This window comes from Tamandua tetradactyla, chromosome 14 (assembly GCF_023851605.1).
Source record: "Tamandua tetradactyla isolate mTamTet1 chromosome 14, mTamTet1.pri, whole genome shotgun sequence".
Taxonomy (NCBI): domain Eukaryota; kingdom Metazoa; phylum Chordata; class Mammalia; order Pilosa; family Myrmecophagidae; genus Tamandua; species Tamandua tetradactyla.
The window spans coordinates 89,907,394-89,928,058 of NC_135340.1; the positions used below are offsets into that span (position 1 = coordinate 89,907,394).

The 20,665-nt window shown below is 38.3% G+C and overlaps 1 protein-coding gene across 1 annotated transcript; it reads right to left on the reverse strand.

The window, feature by feature from the left end:
- Positions 1 to 439: 439 nt before the first annotated feature.
- Positions 440 to 15,962, reverse strand: RCN2 (reticulocalbin 2). The gene is made up of 7 exons (XM_077128465.1): positions 15,816 to 15,962; positions 15,340 to 15,445; positions 13,051 to 13,247; positions 7,478 to 7,591; positions 4,156 to 4,252; positions 3,007 to 3,149; positions 440 to 1,273 (listed from the first exon to the last, which is right to left on the reverse strand). Exons 1-7 carry the CDS (start codon positions 15,960 to 15,962, stop codon positions 1,121 to 1,123), a joined length of 957 nt encoding a protein of 318 aa, XP_076984580.1. The 3' UTR covers positions 440 to 1,120.
- Between the last annotated feature and the right edge of the window lie 4,703 nt (positions 15,963 to 20,665).

Consider the following 20,665-nt stretch of genomic DNA (forward strand, 5'->3'; position numbering starts at 1 on the left):
ACATTCTTCACCTTCTCACTCTTCCTAGCCCCTCCTTAAGGGTAAACAAATTGATCTGAAGAAGAATAAAATTGACTAGAGGTGGAAAAATGCTTATCAACCATGATCTTAATTTTAGTATAATTGATTTTGGGCTCTACTGGTGGTAACTAACCAGTTCTGCTGAGAATAGCACCTATTGTAATTCTTAACATTATTTCCAGCCCCAAAAGACAGTTGCTATTGTAGCAAATGCATCAAGTGTACATTCAATTATAACGTTTCTTTTATAAAAAAAGAAAAGCAAAGTAAGGAGATGCAGCAAGAACAATTTACGAGTTGTGAAGACGTATACAACCCAAATACAAGAAAGGAGAAGGTGAGAAAATGCCCAAATATAACAAAATGTATGTTAAATTCAAGGTTTATCTGGATGAGTAAAGAAAGACAAACAAAGATATACAAAGATAGGACATCTCATTTTTAATCAGTCAAAAATGAAAATGGTTCTGGACAATGTCAAATTCCACACACCATAATGCTATAGTTATACATTAAATATAATTACTATCTATACATATGCAAAAATATAAAGTTCTATTTCATACAATAAAACCCTTTATAGAAACCATTTTAAAATTAAGCAGAACTTCTCAACATTAACATGTGAGGTATAAGCTCTTCCAAAGGTTCCTTTAAAGGCTGTAAAACAAAATGCTAAATCTAAAAAACACTGTCCTTTCTGCCAATTCCAAATTAAATCTACTTAAAACAAAACAAAAATTGATAGCTTGGTCACATATCACTTAAATCATACTGTTCAGGTATCTCTAAAATCCTCCATTATTTCAAGTATGGAAATATAACTCAAATATTCCACAATACAGTACCAAACAGATGGAGTATTTAGGAAAGACTTTGTTGTCATATGGCACAATACTGTTCAATTTCTTCTATACATTTTGAAATAAATATCAAGTTTTTGTTTTGTTTTTCTTCTAAAAGGCCAAAATTATAATCTACATTAGGTAATTTTGACTGTGGTTAAGATAGTGTGTAAAATATAACATCAATATTTTATCACAAAAGTAAAGCTGGTAACAAATTATAAAAGGAGTCAGTACTTAAACATACTCAGGGATTATAGCTCATCATGATAGAAATACTCGTCATGGAGCTGTCTGCCGTAATCTGTAGCTTCACTGGTAAGAAACAAATCCTGATTTTCCAGAATCTCTGCTTCAGAGAGCTTTTTATCACTATTCAAATCCATTTCATCAATTAGATGAAGAGCCTTTAAAACAAAAGAAAACAAAAAGGTATCAAGTGCAGTATTTTCAGCAAGGTGGTCACAGTTTTAATGTTTTGGTTTTGATTTTTTCAAGACTATTCAGGTATGCCAGGTACTCATTATTGTCCAAGTATCCAAAAATCTCACACATTGTAACCAGGTGCTTCTCTCATTATCTCCTTTCTTAATTTCTGTTGGGTTCTGACTCCTCAAATTCAATCCAGGATATTAAAAGGAAAAACAAAATTTATAATTCACTTTGAGCTCTAATAAATAAATGTAAACTTTTAACTCTATTCACTATACTACCAAATTAATACATGAAACAGTCTTAATTGCTTGTCTCCCAGAAAATCTAAGACATTCTAAGAATGTTCACAGATTTAAAATAAAAACTCAGTGGCACGTGGTCCCTGCACGCTCGGCTGCGGCAGCGGCCAGGAGGACAAGCTCCTCTGCCATCTCCACAGCTGTGCTCCTTCCCCTGTGCCTGCCACTACCAAACTCCAGAAGGCCAAAGATGCACAGAGAATTCTGAAAGCCGAATGGGGAAGCACCACGCAACATATAAGCCTCATAAAATTAAGTGCCAATTTCTCATTGGAAACTATGGGGCAGGAAGGCAATGGGAAGACATATTTAAAGTGCTGAAAGCAAAAAATTGCCAAGCAAGAATTCTACATCCAGCAAAACTGTCTTTCAAATACAGGGAAGAGATTACGACTTTCCCAGACAAATAAAAGCTGAGGAACTCTGTTACCACTAGACTGACCCCTAGAAGAGATTCTAAAGGGAGTTCTGCAGGTTGAAAGGAAAGAAACTGACAATTGACGACTGAAGCCACATGAAAATCTCCAGTAAAGGTAACGGCATGGGCAAATATAAATACCAGTATTTGTAACTCCACTTTTTACTTCCTACAGCATCTATAAAGCTAATGCTTAAAATGTAATGGTAAATCGTGGTTCTGGATTCATGATTTATAAATAATTTGTGACAAAAAACTACTGGGACAGGGGACTGAGGGGTATAAGAACTTGGGTTAGGGGACAGAAGGGTGTAGGAACACAGTTATGTATGGGAAGACTTACATTGCGTATGTTTCCATAATTTAAAAAAATAAATTAACTAATGACAATTAAATGCAATACATGGTACTGGATATGATCTAAGAATGGTGGAGAAAAGGCTCAAAAGGACATTATTGAGACATAAGAAAAAAACTAGAATATAGAACGCAGACTTTGTATCAATCCGTTAAATATCTTGCGCTTGATAACTGCACTTAGAGGTGACTGCGTAAGTGAATATCCTTGTTCACAGGAAATGTACATGGAAGTACTGTGTGTTCAAGGAGTACACTGTGTGCAACCTGCTCTCGAAGTTCAGAAAATAGATGAAGACACACAGATGATGGAGTGATACAGCAAAGGTAGCAAAAGTGTTAAATTTGGTGGATCTGGGTTTCTGGGAGGGAGGGGTGGAGGTATGTTGGAGTTGTCTGTGTGAGGTCTGTATTATTTTTGTAACTGTCCCGTAAGTTTGAAATTATTTCAAAATAAATTTTTTTTTTCAAAAATAGCAGAACAAACCCCCAAAACACAGCAATGCTTCAATCACAAATAAATGGCCCTATGACGTCTGACGCTGGCTTAAGATCTATTTTGGACTTCCTTTCCTATCAACAGCACCAAGTTGAAATGATTGGGGGGCAGTGGTCATTCAGCAAGTCTTACCTCTTCCTGGGCAATGCCCTGATTATTGGGCACTACCCAAGATAACAGCTCTTGGGGATCAAGCCTGCCATCGTTATCACTGTCATAATCATTCACGAATCTGTCTTTCTCAACAAGTATCCATTCTGGATCTTCATTTGCAGCTTAATATAAAAAAACACAAACATACATACACAAGAATATCATATGCATCCAATAAGAAGTTTGGTATATCCCTGGAATAAAGAAAGTGAATTTAAAGTCTACTACATAAAGGAAGCCCAATGAAATAGCATGACTTAACTGAAAAATCCTGAAGTAACTACCACAGACACACTACTTTTCAAAAGCGACACATGTCTAAACAACTCAGTTTTGAAATAGTTGCATATATCACAAACTAGTAATCTTGTTAACTGCTATGATTTATTCTAATATCTAATTTTTCCAAATTTGAGTTGGATAATTTTTTTTTGTACATCATGAGACTGTACAAAAGTTTCCTATGGGGTGGTGTGACGGTGGCTCAGTGGCAGAGTTCTCGCCTGCCATGCTGGAGACTCGGGTTCGATTCCTGGTGCCTGCCCATGCAAAAAATAAAAAAAAAAAAGTTTCCTGTGTGTTCGAAGTAATGGCATGAATAATTTTCTAGTTAACAGTCATAGGTGACCAATTTTGAAACGGCATTGTCTGTCTGATGCTTTTAAGCAAGAATTCTGAAAAAGAGCTACTTATGGGAAAGGATACACAATCTCCTTTTAATTCCAAACACCTCATAAATCACCTTCTACAAGCATTTATAGTATTTATGTTTCTTTCTCTTTTAAGATTTACATGCAAAGACACTGGATTTTGCTTTAAAATATCGACCTTTAACTTCCTTCCCCATATGAACTGATAATTACATTCATTTGAAAAGGAAGAAAAACTTTTGACTCTAGATGCGACACTCCAAGTGAACAAGACAGCATTCTCGGAAAGGCTATAAATCCCTTTGTTTCACATGTACTATAGTTAATTTGGCTAAACAAGCAGAAATCAAGCACACTTTCTCATGTTCCATTTTCCTTTGTCAAAAAGCTCTCTCAACAAGCAAACCTGTCTTTTAATTCTTTTCTTCCTTAATTCTATTTTTTTTTCCTCCTTCCACATTCCCCCCAGGCTACTTACTTGGATCCCGCCTGTAATCACCAAGAAATTCTTCCAAACTAACAAATCCATCATCATTTTTGTCATGTTCTTCTAATGCCTCTTGAATAACAAATTCCTATAACATGTTTATAAAAAACAAAATTAGTCACAAAATTTTCAATCCCGCCACTCTCTAAATCAATCCTATTGTAGAACTTAAGGAATAATCATTTTGGCTATCTATACTTGTTGGGCAGTCTTCCAAACACTGGAATTTAGAAGGAAGAATAAAACTCCAACTACTTAGTAGCATGAAGTTCAACATCCTTAAGCTTCTGACATTGTAAAGAATTCCACTTTCATACTCCTAAACAACCTGGCACTAAGTTCATGCTCGTATAGTCCTCACACTCCTCTCCCTCTCAAGAATGACACTGTTACTATTCTTGTCTTAAGTCCAGTTTCCCTCCAATTCATTAACAACCAAAAAGGATCCCTTACCTTAGATCTTTGCACAGAACTACTGGTCCCACCTCCAGATTTGGAATTCGCCAGTCCCTGAACCTCAGCCTCCTTGCTCCCCTTACACCAAATCTGTCCCCAGCAATCCCAAATGCCCAGAAACCTACTCCTCATTCTTTCCAAAGCTTGTAGGTAATCAATCTTTCTCTCTGAAACCAAGATTAGACTCTTGTTAGTTATGCTTGACCCAAGATGTCCCGTTTCATGGTCAGCTGCTTCAGTACATTCCTCTTTACCTTCCTATCTCCTATTTTGTACTCTTTTCTTATTATGTCACTCCCCACCCTGCACATCGGACTCAGTCACCTTCTCCTTTTCTATTTTACAGCCATAAAGGCTGAAAAAGAAAGATATAAGAATATAAGCCTAGTCCTTAGTCCTTATATATTAATTTTCATATTGCCAATGGACCCTTGCTGCAGCTTAGAAGTTAGTCTCTGCCTCAGTTTTCCCAACACTCTCTACAGCTTTTTTTCTTTTGAAACGCCCACTTAATTTGAACCTCACTGCAAACCTTCCCCAATACTTTCTTCACAAAGATCCTCCTGTATTTCTAAACACGACAGAGATGTTTTAAAACGTTTTGTTGTTTGCCAGCATTACATCCTCACCTTTAAGTGCCCCTATTTCTATACCTATTCCTCTCATCCTTCCCTTTCATCTCAGGAAATTAAAGCTATCCCTTCCTAGATTCCATACTTTTCCATTTCCTATGTGCTTTCTTTTGCTCTTAACTCCGGCCTCCACCAAGCCACCAGCTCCTTCTTCTATACCTTTAGACAGCTTCAGGTCCCGAGGACTTTGCTGCAACTTTTAACTACCATTCTGGTTTTTTACTTCCTTGCCTTGCTTCTCATAGATTACATCTATTATTCTCATTTCCTCCCCCCTATTGACTCCCTATCTCCTTTCAATTTGGATTCCAGCATCACAACTCTAATGAAAACATCAAAAGTCTCCAATAACTTCATTCTTACCAAATCCAGGAGCTTCACCTGGCATCTACATGAAATATTACTTAAATTCAAGTTTTTCCTTTGAAATCAAATACTACAGATTTTATATATAGAAAGCAGGGGATCTTTATCCAAGGATCCAAAGATTAGTTTCAGAGGGAGGGATCAGAGAATCCCATGAAATTATGAGCCAAATATTTTGCATGTATGAGCATATCTAATTTTTCTGGGGGAGTCAGATTAATTTCTGGGAAAATTAGAATTAGATGTCACAGTTTGCATCACATCCTTAAGGGAGTCTGTGATTCAATATAAGTTAAGAACCACTGATCAAAATGATTATTCCTCCATTAAAAGTAATCCTCTAGGGAAACAACAGAATTTTTTCTATAAAGCTACCATGGTTAGAATAATTTTTGGAATGACATGAATGACAGTATCTCTAAAGCTGAATTGATTTTTAATCCAAAACAGAATCACTTAGGTTGATCTTGTACCACTGATTTTTTCCCTACACCAAATATGCCTTTAAAGGGCAAACGAGAGACACAAAAATAAACAAAGTCAACAGGAATTAATGAAGCTGTGGAATGAGATACCAGCTCATGGCCACATATCTCATGTGTGGCCATCACCTCCCACATCCTACAAAGGGAGCCGACCGTCCTTCGCTATCCCGTCCAAGGCCCTATTTCTACCATCGTCATCATCTGACTCTTTCCTTCACACGAGTCAATATTCTCGTTTATGCTTTCTTCAAAATGCTGAAGTCTATTTCATTCCACTGTCTTATTACTCCAGAGCTCTATCAAATAATGCCTAAATGATTTCATTGCTTTCAATGGCCATTCTCCTCCTCAAAATCTTCAACTGTTCCGTATTTGCCAGGGTGTAAGACCCAGCATCCTTCACCTGTCATTCCAGGACTCAAGAATCTTGTACCAACCTTATTCTGGCACTTGAACAAACTGTGCCCAGCACTGTTTTTAAGTTAGGTCACGTGTCTCACTTTGGGGCGAGGACAGTGGTACTAATGGGGGTGTCCCGACAACGACCTCTAGGAAAATCGTATCTGCAGACTCGTTACTCAAGGCAGCAGATTCTGACTGTGACCCACCAAACAAAAAGCTGCATCTTCCCTCCCGGAAATATGCTGAAAACTGACACTCTGAGTGGCAAACCTCAACATAAATGTTTAGTCTATTTTATTTAAAGCTATTTGTTACATTAATCTTTACTCCTAAATATGATTTCTGCCCTCAAGAAACTTCTCAAGTCATAGAAATGACTCAATCGATGTCTACTGAATTAAACCTGGAAGTCAACAAAAAGTCTGAAAAGCTCATACTTCTTTTAAGTGTTAAAAGGATGAGAGGACTCATTATGCTAAAGCTGCAAAAACAGTCATTAGCAGCTGCACCACCCACCCCCTCATCCCCTATGAAAAGTGATCCAAACGTGATATACTTTTCCAGAACAAAAGCTTTCACAAGTGGATGTTGTAAGTGTGCTGAAGCTAAAGAGGAAGTTCTAATATTATTAATAATTGAAAAACCAGTAGAAATCTGAAAGCTACAAAAAGGACCAGGAAGGCCCTGGGAGTAACGTCGCCATCAGAGAGAAAACAGCTCTAGGAACACCACTGCTCATGTAAAACACAGAGATAAAAAAAAAAAACCTCAGCCCTTCACCTCTCTTCCAAGAAGCACTCCTATCATCTCTATCCCCTAACCTTCTTCCCACTTCTCACTTTAGATGGGTAGAATTTTGGATGTTCCTGGATTTCTGGTAGCTACACAATTCATTTTAATAATCCAGTATACAGGGGTGGGTTTTAAAGTTTTGGTCATTCAATAATTCTCTGAAAAAAATTTATTCCATACCGTCATATAATCAACTTCTTCAGGATGCTCAAAAGCAATAAATTCTTCAAGACTCAAACCAGGACCTGAATCCCAGTCAGCTTTTTCAAATCGCTTCTTGTCCTTTAAATGAAGCTTTAAAAATTAAAAAAGAAAAATTTTAAACATGTTTAAAGGTCTAATTAATACCATAAAATCATTAAAATTACTTCAGAAAATACCAACAATATACAGTCTTGTACATTCTTTCATTTTACTCCTTATCATTCCGTTGAAGGTACGCTGGGCAAACAGTCACACACATTTATTAGCGGTAGTACAGACACAGGCTCTGGAGTTAGACCCAGACTGGAATTCCAGCAATGCTAACTATTGGCTGTGTATTTCAGAGCAAGCTGCTTAACCTCTGTTTTCCTCATCTATAAAATTGGGATAAAAATTCCTATTAAGCAGCAGTTAGCAAATCTTACATATTTAATAAATGTTAGTTATTACTATCATTGATAGAAAAACTGAGATTAAATAGTCAAAAATACAGAAAATATATTCAACTTGGATCCTCCCTGTTTTTACAGCATTACACTATTTGCTTTAATAATTAATCTCAATGCTTTTCTTGACGTACAAAAAACAATCAATTTAGTCTATGTACAAGTCTTGGTAGGACTTTTACAAATTGTTTCCAGTCTTTTAAGTTACTTTTTAAGAAAATGTTATCAGGTTTCAGAGTAAGTAGCCTTATAGCTCAAGAATCTCATACTATTAGTTTATATATACAATATTTGGAAGTCTAAGTGGGTTCTTTAAAGTGTTAATTCTGTATGTTCAGAAATACATCAGAAGTCCAACTGTACCCATTTTAACACACCTCTCTCCTATCTACCTTTGGAAAAAAAAAAGTACACTCAAGTAGTAAAATGATTCAACGCTAATAGGGACAAGGGTGTTTATGATTAATTTTTCAAATGTACTTCTGTAATCAAAAGCCTTGGAAGCCAATGGCACTATACTGTTAATCCTGCATAATTTCTATTTTGAGAATTCTATTTTTGAGAATTCTTCCTATAAACTGGTATATATTAAACTGAATGTCACAAAAAACCCGATTTCAAATATTTTAGTAGTTTTTAATTTACATGTTTCACTGTCAGAAAAAAAATGCTCCTTTCCATTTTTAAAAATAAGAAGCCAGATAGCAGTTTACTTCAGGTAAACACTAATTCTTTTATAATGACTGATTTACAGAGGAGGCTCACCTCTTCCCCAAAAGAATTACTCTTTTACCAATTCAGACTCTACGAGCTAGTTATACTTACCCAAACATGATGAAAAAGAGAACAACAAAAACTGTTCACAAATAGCTGCTTTTAACTTAATGTTTTATAACTTAAAATAACCACACCAAATAATTTACATTTTACATTCAGGTTTAACATGGGGAAAAGTATACAAGAACTTGAGGTTCTTTTTGAAAAAACCACTATTCTGAATACTAAGCGCTTAGAGTTTCTTATGAAAGAACCCTTCAAGCAAAAAGGTCCATGTTTCAGCAGAGGGAGCTGAATTTGGCCAAATCTGCTTATAGAAAGAAAGATCCTCTATCAACAAGCTAAAAAAAAAAATTGTTTTGAAGTAGTTTCTGGTTTGCATTTCTCAAGTTTTGTAAATAAAATGAATGTGATTTTTAAAAGCTTTTTATTCATGACAATTTGAAGAATATAATTTGAGACCAGCTCATATTAAATAAGTTAATAAGCAGCAAGACTTTTTCTTAAAAAGTGGCATATTCTTATGTGGACAGCTTAACCGAACACCATAGTACATGGAACCTTGAACAGGGCATGCAATTTTGTAGGTTTTTCCAGAGTGATGCCCTGATAAATCCCAGAGTGATCTGAACGGTGACTAAAAAGTATTTGCAAAGTCCCCTTGGGGGAATGGTGAGAAAGGGGGAAAATTCAACTTCCCCAAGTGGAGAATTTTTGATACTCTCACAAGCAGTGTGGACAACAAAAGCAATAGGATGGGCCCCCAATCTTGGGGTTTGTTCATATGAAATTTAACCCCACAAAGAACAGGCTAAGCCTACTTAAAATTAGGCCAAAAAAAGTCACCCCCAAGAGAACTTCTTTTGTTGCTCAGATGTGGCCTCTCTCTCAGCCAACACGACAAGCAATTTCACTGCCCTCCCCCTCTATGTGGGACATGACACTCAGGGGTGTGTGGACCTTCTTGGCAACGTGGGACACAAATCCTAGAATGAGCTGGGACTCAGCATCTCATTAAGGGATTGAGAAAACCTTCTCGACCAATAGAGGGAAGAAGGAAATGAGACAAAATAAAGTGTCAATGGCTGAGAGATTCCAAACAGAGTTGAGAGTTATCCTGGAGGTTATTCTTAAGCATTAAATAGCTATCACCATTTTAGTTAAGGTGTAATGGAGAGGCTGGAGGGAACTGCCTGAAAATGTAGAGCTGTGTTCCAGTAGCCATGTTTCTTGAAGATGATTGTATAATGATATAGCTTTCACAATGTGACTGTGTGATTGTGAAAACCTTGTGTCTGATGCTTCTTTTATCTACCTTATCGACAGATGAGTAAAACATATGGATTAAAAGTAAATAAACAATAGGGGGAACAAATGTTAAGATAAATGCTGTAGATTGAAATGCCAGTGATCAATGAAAGGCAGGGAATAAGGAGCATGGTATATATGAATTTTTTTCTGAATTGATGCAAATGTTCTAAGAAACGATCATGATAATGAATATACAACTATGTGATGATATTGTGAATTATTGTTTATATATCAAGAACGGAATGATCATATGGTAAAAATGTGTTTGTAGGTGATGTTTAATAAATAAATTAATAAATTAAAAAGTGGCATATTTCTAAAAGATAAACAACAAAAAGATGGACAGTTTTATAAAACCTCAACACTTTTTTCATCTGTATAAAAGCCTTTTATTTTAGTAGATGGGAGAAATTATAGTAGTAAAAAGATAGAAACAAACATACTCATCTATTTTTATAGATGATTATAACAGAAACTTGTAAGGAACAAAACTGCCATCTTTTGGTAGACTAATGAATTTACATGACGAAATACATAATCTGTGATAGTAGAACATCTAGGTCTTAAAAATTCTGATTAGCTACATGCAAGGTTATATCTTATGTAAATAAATATTGCTTTTACAGAGACATTTAGCAGCTGACTTGAGAAGTTAGAGCTATGGAACTTTTGTCAGGTAGGTCCTCAAACTTTAATTATACTGCTTATAAGTGCAGACTATAATAGTTCATTATATTATAAAGATATGCTTTTTCAGGCATTTCATGGTCTGAAAGAGTCATTATTCCAGGTTGTCTCTGTTCTCAAAAAAGAACCTTATTAAAAAATAAAATTAAATTCAGGTATCAAAGTGATTTTTGTTTAATAGGTTCTCATATAGAAAATTCTTATTTTTCAGATATCCAATTACTTTAATGCTTATTTTATTTATGATATATTGTTTAGTTTGTAACTCTGACATTGATTCATCCTTCATCTTTTATTTTTTATTTTGAAGAATATATACACTGTTTTTGGGTTCATCTTCACACCCCACATACATTTTTAGGGGTTATTTATAACAAATTCAAATAAAATGTGATTAGAACTCTCTGAAAAAGAGAGAGACATACTCCTAGATGTCAAAGAATAACTAATAGGACTCCCACTGAGAAATGTTCATTTTAGGGAGCTGAATTAATACTTTTAGGCTACTAACATCGATGCAAGTCTTATAATCAGCATATACAGAATATCTGGTGGGGAACACGGCATTAAAAAAATCCAACATTAAAAGAAAAACTGTACATAAGGCAGCTTGTATTAGTGAGTCTTGTCTCTTCAAGGTGAAAACTTTCTTCTCAGTGGCATTATCATCACCCTCCTCTCCACAAAGAATATAAGCAACGACTTTAATTAATTATCTGAGTGCCCCTCCCCCCCCAAAACAATTAGAATTGATTTTAAAACACCATAGTTTACTTTTCTGTTGTTTCTGGCCAGGAAAAGTTATAATGTCATACCATGGCTTGGCTTTAGAAAAGTCTGAGAACTCTACAGATGCTGCTGAAATACGTTAATTTGAATAATAAAGAAGGATACCTAGTAGATGAGACAACAACCCTAAATCTCAGTATGACTATTTGTTTTCTTTTTTGCTTTAGTCTGTTACAAAATGAAAACTCAAATAAGGAAGAAAAAAGGAAACAAAATGTTCATCTTTCCCCTATACATTGAATCCTAACTAATATAAAGTTAATATAGTTTAACAAATACCTCAGCAATTTTTAAAAGGTGATTAATATAAACATTAAATATAAATTTGACTCATACATGCTCTCTTCAACAACATTCCTTTAATCAAAATAGAATAGCTTACCATCCAACTATTTCCTAACATTTCCCCATACGATTATCCTTATTTTTGAGGTGAGGAAACAAACACAGAGAGGTTTAATAACCTTCTCAATAACCTGCACAGCTATCAAGTGGTCAAGCAGGATGTGAAGCCAGGCAGACAGGATCAAGGCAGGAGCCCTTAGCCTCCACACTGGCACTATATGCAAAGTATACGCGTATTCATTAGCAGTGAAGCAACCAACTTGGATTTAGTAGCAGGTCTATGGAGCCTATTTGAGTGGCCAATATAATTCTAAAATAAATAGCATGTATGATGATAAAAGAGTGGCCACAATAAAAATTAAAAGGTATCACTAATAATGGGACAAGTTAAGGAATAGAAAGACTCAAATAATTCCCTTGACTAATGCATTGACAGAGTTTGTAACAAAACTTTTTTTCCCACATATAAAAAACTATCCGTGGGTTTGGTCTCTGGAGACTGCCCCTGCCAAAAAAAAAAACTATCCAAAAAAAATCACGTCTTTAAAATTACTTTTGAAATGGCAGATTTCTCAAGCTTATAGTCATTTGAATTGATATACTTTCAGTTTAACAGGCTTCCTAAACAACTTGAAAAGTTTCTAAATAAAAAGTGTCCTCCTCAAAGAAATAATAAATAAATGGGACCCTCCTCCTCCCCTCAAAAAATGTTTTCCTCAGCTCTACTGGATTAAGAAGCACATATATCAACAAATTAAACTAAGGGAACTACAGAACTCAGTGATATTGAATCTTCAGAATGAGTTATTTTATATTAAGCTACATGCCTTAAAAAACGGCAATGGATCACTACAGTCTTCTTAGTAAACATGGTATAAAACCAACTGATCAATAATGACATTAAAAATGAAATATGAAAATGCATATTCAGAATACATACAAAAAAACAACTCTAGAAACGAGGACAAATGACATGGCTGAGAAAACCAGACACAACGGTAATTTAGGTAGTCCAGAATCGAGTCCTAAATCTGGCTGGAGGGAAAGGAAATCATCAAAAGGAGCACTGAAGTGGAATAGGCCTAGAGAACAAGGCAATCCAGTCCGCGACCTCAGGCCCTCTGGTGCTCACTCATGCAGGAAGGTAAAGGGGACTGGAAGGATCAGAGGAGCAGCTCCCGCGCATGCCCTCACCTGCCTGAAGGACTCCTCCTCCGCGTCATCCAGAGCAGCGTTCTCGTCGAAGTCGATCACGCGGTCGTACATCTGAATGTTGTATTCATCCCAAGACACGCTGCCGTCACTGTTTTTATCGTATTCGACAAACTGTTGCTTTGCTTCTTGCATAGCATAATGTTTAAAAGACATTTGAATCCATGAGCTGAGCTCACCTACGAGAATTTCCCAAAACACAAAGAATGTGGCAGTAGTTCTGACACTTAGGAGTGAAGATTTCTATACCTTTTTTAAAATCAAAAAAAAATCTTCAGGCTTTGCAAAGACTGAGTGAGGAGTTGGCCTTGCTGTACTGATAGAAATAGGGGCAAGGGGTGGGGAAAGGTATTTGAAGTATGACAATTATATAAGGTGATCATTAAAATGCAAAGTCCATGAGTACAGAGAATTGTACCTCTTTTTCTCCTTTGCTTTTTCATGTATACCCACGCCCAGAAAGTGCCTGGTACAATAAGTATTTGCTGAATGAATTATTAACTGGTCAAAATAGCATTTGGTCGGGTTTTTCATTTATGAAAGTGATATAAAATTTTCTTTTAAAATAAATTTTACTCAGGTGAGTTGAATCAAAATTATATTCAGGTAATAATGGATAGTATATGGTCTAAATTGTGAGAAGGTATTCAAAGGACTGAAGTTTGGAGAACACTGTCTCCTTTTAATCGTGTCTTAAAACATTTTAACCAAGTTTGGGTAACAATTATAATGTATGCCCTTCTGGCAACAGCTTTCTGTCTTAAATTGGTTACTTAAAGACATGGAGAAGAAGTTTCTAAATCTTAAATGTCCACTTTTGATCAACTTTTAAAACTCCATTCTGAGATATTTACTGCATTATAGAAAAAAGAGGGGAAGACGTGCATATTTGTAGGGACAGCAGGATTATCATCATTTGGTATAAAGATAATAAACCATTTGGTTTAAAGAATGTTGTATCACTTTTGGTTTGGGGGAGGTTAGGCAGAACAGTAAAGCAAAGACACTTTCTCCTCAAACTGTCAGGGCGAATAATAATTACTACGGCAACCATGTGGTAACAGTTACTATGCATTAGGTCTTCCAAATACACTATCTCTAATTGTCAAAACAGGATCATCACTATCACCACTATTTTACAGTTGAGGAAACCCAAGTTCAGAAAGTCCCAAGGCCTCACACCTAATGGAAGCAGAATCCAGATTCAAACCTATGTTTGGCTTGAAGGTTCAAACTCCTTCCAGTAACTTTTGCTGCCTCTTAAGAACTTCTGATACAGTCCTGGTCCTCAAAGTGTAAATTTGCAAAACTGTCTGAAGAGAAAGGTTTCGTTTGCTTGTTTTAAGTAGAATAAACAGAAACCCTGAATGTTCCTGGGGAGACCAATGTGATACTACATTGACTGTTCATCTTAAAATTATTAATTGGCTTCCAGTTCTCTCTCTCTACCAACTTCATTCCTTGGATGCTGTGCGACATTTAAATGAGAGGTATAGCAAAATAACTTATAGTCACAGTAACTACCTTTTGAATCTTTTGAGGATTAACTAGGAAAGTTAACAGGGTTCCTTAACTGAATCAAAGTAATGGGGAGACACACAGTCTTTTAATAATTTGTGCATTTCAGTTCTGACAAGAGAACCTACTTAAGAACACCCAGATTTTTTTTTTTTTTTTAAGTAAAGGGTATTAAAACCTGAATTAGGAAACTTGGATTCCAGATGTGGCTTTGCCCTTTTTTTTTGAAAAAGGCACTTACCCCTCCAGGCTCTATCCTTACAATGAGAGTGATGAAAAAGAGGTTCTAAGACCCATACCAAGTCTAACATTTTGTGATAAACAATTCATATGCAACGGGTCTTTTTCCTCTTTCCTTTACAAAGACGATTAAAACCCTAATGAAGTACATATCAAAAGAGCAATAAATCATTTAATGCCAGGAAAGTTTGGGACATATATCCAAAATTAATCATAATGTCGACATTGCAAAAAATCATGTTGGCATAAGGTGTCTCAAGATTGCACACATCGAGCAGGGTTAACGTTTATTTGCTACTGTATAATGTTTTACTTGGTACCCTATGTCTAAATAAAAATTTCCTGGTATAAAACCTACCCTTCACGTAGCAGGTTTTTCCTTCTCGCAATACCTCTAATTGCTGGAACATTAGCAATCTACCTTCAACACACACCCTTCGCTTAATAATGTTTGTATCTCTGTGTACTACACAGGGATTTCTCCATCGTTCGTTGGGTAAGACCAGTCCTTACTTTCGGTGAGAAAGCCGTCTGCGTCCAAGTCAATTTTCTTTATGATCGATTTCAGCCTTTTGTGCTGCTCTTCGGGGCTGAGTTTAACATATTCATCCACTTCTTCCTTCAGGGGGAAGGGAACACAGGGGTCGAGCATTACTATCAGTGGAGCAGGGTGGTGGGGGGAAACAGGGCTACCAGGAGTCCCCTTCGCCAAGGGGTTGACCTCGTTTCGAGGTGACCAGGGCCCCTGCACGCCCCCAACGACCCTGCCCCGCGCGCGGAGGGCAGCAGGGGCGGGCTCCCGAGCCGCGCTATTTCCTCAGGCCGAAGAGCCCGCGGTTCCCCAGCGAGCGAGCGCCGAGGCCCGAGGCCCCCCGCCCGGGCCCCCTGCTCAGGCCGCCGCCGGCGCCAGGCCTCTCCCGGCCGCCCCCTTTGTCCCGGGACAAAGCCCGCGGGGCGGCGGCGCTGCGGGGCCTGGCCTGGCCGCTCACCTGGCCGCCCAGCAGCGCCTCGCGGTCGTAGTCGCCGCGGTGCTCGCCCTGCGGGTAGTGCGGGTCCTCGGCGTTCTCGGCGCCCGCCGCCGCCGCCGCGCAGAAGAGCAGCAGCCCCAGCGCCGCGGGCCTCGGGCCCAGCCGCATCGCGCGGGCCCGCCACGAACACAGACCGCGGAAGCGGGAAGCGGCAGGCCCAGGCCCGCGGCGGCTCCGCGCCGACGTCGGGGGAGGGCGGGCGCGGGGTAGGGAGGCTGGGGGCGCCAACGCAGACCCGGGAGAGAGCGGCGCACGACCTCCCCAAGAACCACTAGGGCACGCACGGGCGACAGTTACAGCGCAGCGTCGCGCCAGGCCGAGGCCTATATAGCAACGGCTGGGGGGGCGGGGCGCAAGGCTGCGCCGCTGATTGGACCGCGTAGCGCTGGGGGCGGGCCACCGCGATGTGGCGGCCTGGAGGCGCCCAGGGACCGCGGGGAGGGCGGACCCCCTCGAGCGCCTGCTTGCCTGCTTCCCACGCATCGCTGCACCCTCCGGAAACGCGCATCCCACCCCAGCCCCGCCTTGTCTTTTCCAGTCTGCCTCGCTCCTGCTAGAAACTTGGTTATCTGGTCCGTGTGTCTGAAAGGCCGGCGATGTGAGTGAAAACAATAAATCTAGAAAGATCTTTGCTTTGAAGAACGGATCAGCCAACCCGGCGCCTGCATCCGGATGACTCCATCTGATGCTTCTTACCACTTAAAGTTATGTGACCTTGGCCAAGTTTCTTGGCCTCTGAAAATCTGTTTGCTCGTTTACAATATGGGCATAGTAATAAGATACAAGGACTTTTGTGAAAGTTAAAATTAAATAATGTAATACATTTAGAACAATAGCTGGCACATATGGTGAAGTGCACAGTAATATGCAAACTTTTATTATCATACGTACTGGCTAGTATCTATACAGATAAAAAAGCAGAGGGCAATTGGAGAGAATGAGTAGCCCAAGCAAAACTTTTGCAGATAGAGGGCATGTGCAGATGGCTTCTATTCCATACCTACTACTTGTCTATGTAATTTCCTCACCGCATTCCCAGTACATCCAGCCCGAGGAAATTTGTAGGCTGCAGCTTGCGTCCTTTTCTTCATTGATTGCTCCACTTACTACCAGGCCTTTTCACGCAGAAGAAAAGGCTTTCTGGATCCCCTTTCATTTCTCACAGTCTCTTTTTGGATTGGGAGCAAGAATCCTGTTCCAAACTGAAAAACTGAGCGGGCGGAAATCACACAAATATCCTGGGCCAGGTTGTAATATTTTATTGTTTTTCATTAGTGATCATTGAAAAGTTTCAGCGCAAACAGTAAGTTTGATATGATCTTTCCAGTATTTTGAAGGTCAACACAGAACAAAGGTATGTAAGTTTCAGAGTATAAATATGGACATTTCAGAGCTGATTTCATTAAAACAAATAGACCAAAAAGGAAAAGAAAAACTGTAATCTCTGGTTTTTAATTTTAATTTTAATTTTAACTTCAGTTCTTGGTCTCAATTCAGTCTTGGAAAAAAAAAGAGAGATAAATGTTCCTTTTTAATATGAGGAACTCAGTTTTGCATCGATTTTTCTCCAATGATTACAGAATAAACGTTGAGCAGCTTCTAATGCAACTCTAGACACAAATAGAACAAAAGGTATTATGGAAGTTAGTCTAAGCTCAGAGGTTCCACAGAGAGAGGTTTGAGGGCGAATGGGAATCTAACATCTAAGGAGGCAGTGGGGTTGACAGCATAAAACTCTAGGTATTCAAAGACCTCTGTTCTGTCTTCCTTCAGCCCCTGCTTTCCCTCCTGGGGCCTGTTTCCTTCATCTGTAGGAACAGGATTGGGTCAGCTAAGGAAACCTCAATTTGAGATTTTGGAAACTCCTTCTGGGTCCCTGGATGGGTTTCAGTGGCGGGAACTTGGTGTAAAACTTTGTGCATATGTTTATTTTGGGGGAAGAGGTCAAAAGTTTTGTTTTCATCAGAGCCTCAAGGAGCTCCATGAAGCAAAAAAGATTAAGAGCCCCAGAAGAATTCTCTAAACAACTCATCTCTTAAAATGCACGATTTGATGATCTTGGAAGTTAGGACTGTTTGGAAGCAGATAAACTGAAAAGACCTTCACTCAAGAGACAGAAGATTTATCTATTGTCCATACTTGTAATTAATTCATTTTATTGGGGGGAAGTAATGAAATAAAATTAGCCTATCAAAAAAAGCATTTTAAGAATCCAGAGGTCAATTTTCTTGGCTTAGAAAAGCTCATAATACATAGCAAATGTTTTAATTTACATTTTTATTGAGGTGTAATTTATATATAGTAAAATGCACAAATCTTAGGTGTGCAGGTTTTAGATACATGTGCACCTATGTAGCCTGTTCAGCACCCCAAAATTCTCCCTAGACATTACTCGTGTCAAAGGTAGCTACTCTTTTGATCTTTCTCACCATAGTAAGTTTTGCCTATTCTTGAACTTTATATAAATGGCATTATACAACATTTAAACCTACTGGCTGTGTGCCGTTCTGCCCTGCAGGGAAGCAGTGTGAGGTCGTGGACAGAACAGGGACAGTTTTGGAATCGGGCACAACTGGGTTTGAATTTTCAATGGCCATAGCCTACCTGCTGTGTCACCTTGAGCCAATGACCTAACCATTTATTTCACTCTATAAAAAATGGACTAATAAAAACCTTGTCTGATAATTTGGTATGAGGAGTATATTAAGTACTATATGTAAAGTGTCTGGCCCATAGAAAGGGCTCAAAGTTTTTTCTTTTTCTTTCTGTTCCCCTAACAAATGTCCATTCATTTGTTACTCACGTGTCCCGAGGGAGACCTTCCCTGAGTCCCTGACAAGCAAAATTGTTGGTCTCTCATGTCTCTGGATTCTGTCATTGTGGCTCACAGGCACCTCTGCTACAGCATTTAGCAGTCTGCTATGATTATTTGTTGACATTCCTTCAGGGCTGTGGGTGCCTTGAGGTCAGAAACTGTACTTCACTAGGGCCCCTACGAGAAAGAGGAACTCAATAAATTTTTGTGGAATGAATCATCATTCTTTTAGAAAGTACCCACTGTAGGTTGTAAAGGCAGCCTTGAAGCCATTAAGAGAGGGAATTTGTGGATCTTTTATTTTTTGAGTTTGATAAGGTTAATGTTACAAGGAGCAGTGACTTGAAAAGCAAATACTTCAGCCCATGCACTCCTCCCCCAACCCTGCAAAAAAAAATTTCAACAGATGGTGCTGCAATAATGGGATAGTTATAAAAGAATGAATTGTGACCCCCCCACCTACAGAGTGCACACACACACACACACACACACACACAAGCAAATACTCACTTTACATATATTATGCAGACCTCATGTTACAGGATGATTTTTGCTAGAATGAATGGGATTTGGCACAATAAACAACATAAGTGGAAAACAGCAACAGATTCAATGAGTTTGCAGCTTGTACGCAAGTGGAAAATCCAAGAAAAAGGAACGTCTGTTAGTAAATTAGTAAACCAGACATTAAGGCAATGAATGGGAGAATGACTTAGACTGAATGATTCCTATAATTTTGTTGGGTTTTTAATCTTTTAGAAGTACTTGCAAGAAATTCAATTTAAATGGTGTTCATTGAATGAGATTTCCCTAAATTAAACATGGATCTGACTCAGTGATCAAATGGAATGATGGCTCCATCCTCAAATAGAAGCCACCCTCTACTTCCGGCAATTCACATTTATGGCCCTCAGCCAGTTACACCCACCTCTCATCATAAAAACAACCCAGGTGGACAGATATTGGTCAGAGCGTCTTCCCTGACTTGCTTCCTACACCAATTCCAGTTGCACTAATATCATTATTAATCGCTCCTCCTTTCAAACTCAAAAGTGTCCTGGAATAGGGCGATAAGTTATAAGGTCACCCTATCTTTGGGTCTCACACTCAAAGTGTCCAACCTCTTCTCTGCTCCTCTCTCCTGCCCCAGGCTTTATTAAGCCTCAGAACCTTTTCCCACACTCTTCCCCTCAGGTTTTCAACAATAGGTCCTTGAAGTCTAAATCAAACACATCAGCAGTAAAGATGAAGAAGAGAGAGAAGATAAGACACTTAGCTAAAGGCCTTCAGAGAAGGAATAAGGAGAGGAGTGAAAGAGTAGAGCAATCTATTCCTAAGAGCCCTACAATCTTAGGAATTATAAAATAATGAAATTGATTTTCTTTTGGTATTAGGGAATTCTGAAGACAATTTCGTGAAAGGAAATCCAAAACTGAGATGAGGAAAGTGACTTCTTTGAAAGACAGCATTCCCTGAGTGTACAAATTCCAGACTGTTTATGGTCACACCATGTATCCAAGACTTACATGCTCACAGATCAGACAAACACAGAGAAAAAGCAGCTCTACGATTCCACCGTCATCACAAGACCATGTTCAGGGACTTGTGAAAAATTTGGGTTTCGAGTTTATGAATTCAGGATCAAACCTAGGTCTCTGGCTTTTGACTTTATCTCTGTTAAAAAAATAATCTGAGACCCCATTCTCAGAAATAACTACTATTAACATATTGTTGAACACTTTCCAAGGTTTTTCTGTATACAGTATATATACTTTTGAAGGCATTTATGTCTTATGCAATAATAGGATACAAAGGAAGCTGCTACTATTGATAAAATAGCAGCTCTAAAAGCAGAAGGAACTAGTGGGCCAGGAAACCACCCTAAAAATCATCAGCAAAATGCATATTCCATCTCAGTAGTTGCTGTGTATCCGTGAACTTTTGTCTGATGTGTTATTTCTCACCCTCTGTTTTTACTAGTCAATAACAACTAAAT